This window comes from Cariama cristata, unplaced genomic scaffold, assembly GCF_000690535.1.
Source record: "Cariama cristata isolate BGI_N322 unplaced genomic scaffold, ASM69053v1 scaffold10503, whole genome shotgun sequence".
Taxonomy (NCBI): Eukaryota; Metazoa; Chordata; class Aves; order Cariamiformes; family Cariamidae; genus Cariama; species Cariama cristata.
The window spans coordinates 9423-12382 of NW_009606665.1; the positions used below are offsets into that span (position 1 = coordinate 9423).

At 55.7% G+C, this 2960-nt stretch overlaps 1 protein-coding gene across 1 annotated transcript; it reads right to left on the reverse strand.

The window, feature by feature from the left end:
- Nucleotides 1-220: 220 nt before the first annotated feature.
- On the reverse strand, nt 221-1919 carry LOC104158730 (cullin-9-like). The gene is made up of 3 exons (XM_009696455.1): nt 1325-1919; nt 385-539; nt 221-295 (listed from the first exon to the last, which is right to left on the reverse strand). The coding sequence occupies exons 1-3, from the start codon at nt 1917-1919 to the stop codon at nt 221-223; spliced, it is 825 nt and encodes a 274-aa protein (XP_009694757.1).
- Nucleotides 1920-2960: the final 1041 nt, after the last annotated feature.

The window sequence follows — 2960 nt, forward strand, 5'->3', positions numbered from 1 at the left end:
CGAACAGCATCCTGCAACAGGCATGGCTGTCAGACTCTAGCCTGCAGAGCACTACCAGTCCCCGGCTCTCTCCAAGCCACCAGCTCACCCAAAGTCAGGCTCCCGTGACAGCTCCGGACCATGATAGTCATGGTCCATGACAGCAGAGACCTCTCAGCCCACCCGCGTCTCCCTGCTCAGAGACAAGGCTTTCCAGCTGCCTCTCCACCACCCCCCAGCCTCAAGCCCACCCCAGATCCAGTGCCAGCTCTCCCAGTACCCAGTCCTGCTCAGCTGCCCACTGCCGACTACCCTCCTGTCCCAAACAAGGACACCAGCTCTGGCCCCCCACTGTCCCCACTCCTGACCCCTAAAAGCCCACAGGCTGGCAGGGCCTGTGCCTACCTGGGGAAGGTGAATCCCCTCAAAGGACATGCAGTGCTCTTCAGAAGACATCATCTCAGCAAAGAGCTCCAGCAAAGTGTAACGACCATCAAAGTCCATGTGCTGCTCAATGCCATCCTGCTGGCTCAGGGAAAGCAGGACATAGGCCCAGCTCCCTGCAACAACAACAGAAACTCTTCAGGCCCCTTAAAGACAACCCTCACCCCAACCGCCCTGCGCGACTCAGACTCGCAGGCAAGGAACAGCTTTGCTGCTTGGTGTGACCCAGAACCACGTTCTGTCCTTTAATCTGCATGAACAACATTTTGCTCCCATGAAGAACGCTGCATTTTTCCCACACCTAAAGCTGCAGGATTCCCCCAAAGCAGCAACCCCGAATAACTGACTCCAGAACGCGGCTCCAGGGAAGAAAATAAGTTATGTTTTAACCTGAATCAGCCCCCCCACCTGCCCCACTGGAGAGCCACATGAACTTGGGCACTAGGACAGGGAAAGCCAGGGCTCTTGTGGGACACAGCACCACTAGCAACCTTCCAGGTGCACCCAAGCCTCATCAGGCACTTCCAAACCGTGGCAGCTCCTCTCAAATGAGAGGACAGGGTGAGGGCCAGTCCCTTCCCACCAGGGCCTGGCGAAAGGCTCCCTGCCAAGAACCGGCCAGAGCCTTTCCAACCAACAGCACGCAGCAGACACCCCAACACTCTGCCAAGCCCCTTGGCTTCAGTCCTTTGAACAGTTAATCAGCATCCCAGCTCAGGAACCCACCAGGGGAGAGAGCTCCCAAGTCCTAGAGCACCCCAGACAACGACGACCCAGGAGCCCCTCGGAAGTTCCAGTCTGATCCTTCCCCTTTTGCCAACAAGCCTCAAGACACACCGCTTCCCAGGCAGCCCACCCCTACAAAAGGACGGGCAACCCTCCGCTGCCCAGCAGCCCCCACCTGCGTCATGCGACGCCAGGGCCCTCAGCATCTTGCCGGCACTGCGGCGGATTTGCTTCTCCTTGTGGCACAGCATCTTCATCAGCAAGTCAAGGGCTCCCGTCTCCTTGAAGGCACCCGCCAGCGAGCTAATGCTGGCATACGCGCTCAGCACGTGGATGGTGTTGAGGATGGAGGACTCGGAGGCCCCGGTCTCGGCCATCTGCCGACCAGCTCGCTGCACCAGGCTCCGGACGTCAGCCTTCATCTCCAGTAGCGAGGCTTCATCCAGCGGGACATCTGCAGCCAACGCGCTGGCTGCCTTCTCCTCTTTCACCCACGGCCCTTCCAGCTTCCTCTTGCCCAGCAGCGCCGGGCAGCTGGCACAGACCTCTTCTGCAGACATCCACATCGAGACGTTTTCCGGCTTGGTCTCTGCAGATGAGGCGCTGCCGCCTCCCACTGCTCTCTCTTCCAAGCTGACGATACTCCACTGGATCAGGTACTCAGGCTGGCCGTCGGGGCCTTGCCGCTGCCGCAGCAGCTCCTCTGGGTAGGCCTGCAGTTTGGCTCCCAGGTGCACAAGCAGGTTGCCATTATGCCTCTCGTTCACCATGACAGGAAAGGGGCCTGCAGGGACAGAGGGGAAGCAGGAGCTGGGGAGAGGTGGCTGAGGCACAGGCTTCGCTGTGGCTAGAAATCGAGCATCCTGTGGGTCACAGGGCTTGTCACATGGCAGGGTAACAAATAAAACACGCTCTTGTATTGGCTGTGCTCAAGGCCAGCGCTGTACCACAACAAGATTACTCAAGTAGGAGATACAGCTCGCTTTCTCCTTGGAAAACAGCATACATGCAGCTACAAGATAAGAGGGCAGGACATCGTGACCTGTGGGCTGTTACACGGGCTGTGGGCACGGCAGGAACACCAACAGCAGGGCCCAGGGAGGGCAGCTTTTCCCAGGAAGCCATCAAAGATGGTGATAAGAACATTAAAGATGTTTCCCAGGCACTGAGAAAAGACGCCTGAACTCCCAAGAAATTCATACCTATCTTCAATTGTGCCTTCCTTGGAGCTTGCAGCAAGCCAGCTGGGAATCTTCGCGCAGTCTCTCTGTAATAAAAGGACCAAATTATTCTCCTGTGCTTTGTAACAATGTTCAGATGCCGCACCACGAGCCAAACAATTGTTTTCCCTAACTGTGCTTGTTCAGTGCACAAAAAAACCCCTACCCCAGGAGATTCACATAAAATAAAAATAGTAAACCAAAAGTTTCTGTGAAGAGTTATTTTGTTTGATAACTTCACCCCATCCCCACATCACAGCATTTAGCATGAAAAAAAAAAACTCTTTAGAGCAGAACTATCAGAAGGAGACCAAAAGGATTTGTAGCTAGGTAGGGGAGAATTTGGACTGAGGGCACCTGAAGAAGTAGCTGCAATGTGTATGATGAATGAGGCGCACTCATGACAACCCACCGCTAATTTGCTAGACTGCTTAAATACATGCACTACACTAAGTTTCAGAGTTGCAGCAAATGAGTACGCCAGCGACAACGCCGAGTCCATAAAGCACCATAGCGCTCGGTTCAGAAGCGCAGCCCAGCAAAGCTCGGGCGCAGGCAGGCTGAGCATCCCATCACAGCCCCGGGACGGCA

Bases quoted from the DNA above. Each gene is read 5' to 3' on its own strand.
- LOC104158730 (XM_009696455.1), bottom strand. From the start codon at position 1,919: ATGGTGAACGAGAGGCATAATGGCAACCTGCTTGTGCACCTGGGAGCC. The intron at 540-1,324 runs GTGGGGGCTGCT...TTGTTGTTGCAG, and splicing joins CCTGGCGTCGCATGACGCAG to GGAGCTGGGCCTATGTCCTG. The intron at 296-384 runs GTAGGCACAGGC...TGTTTGGGACAG, and splicing joins AGGGGATTCACCTTCCCCAG to GAGGGTAGTCGGCAGTGGGC.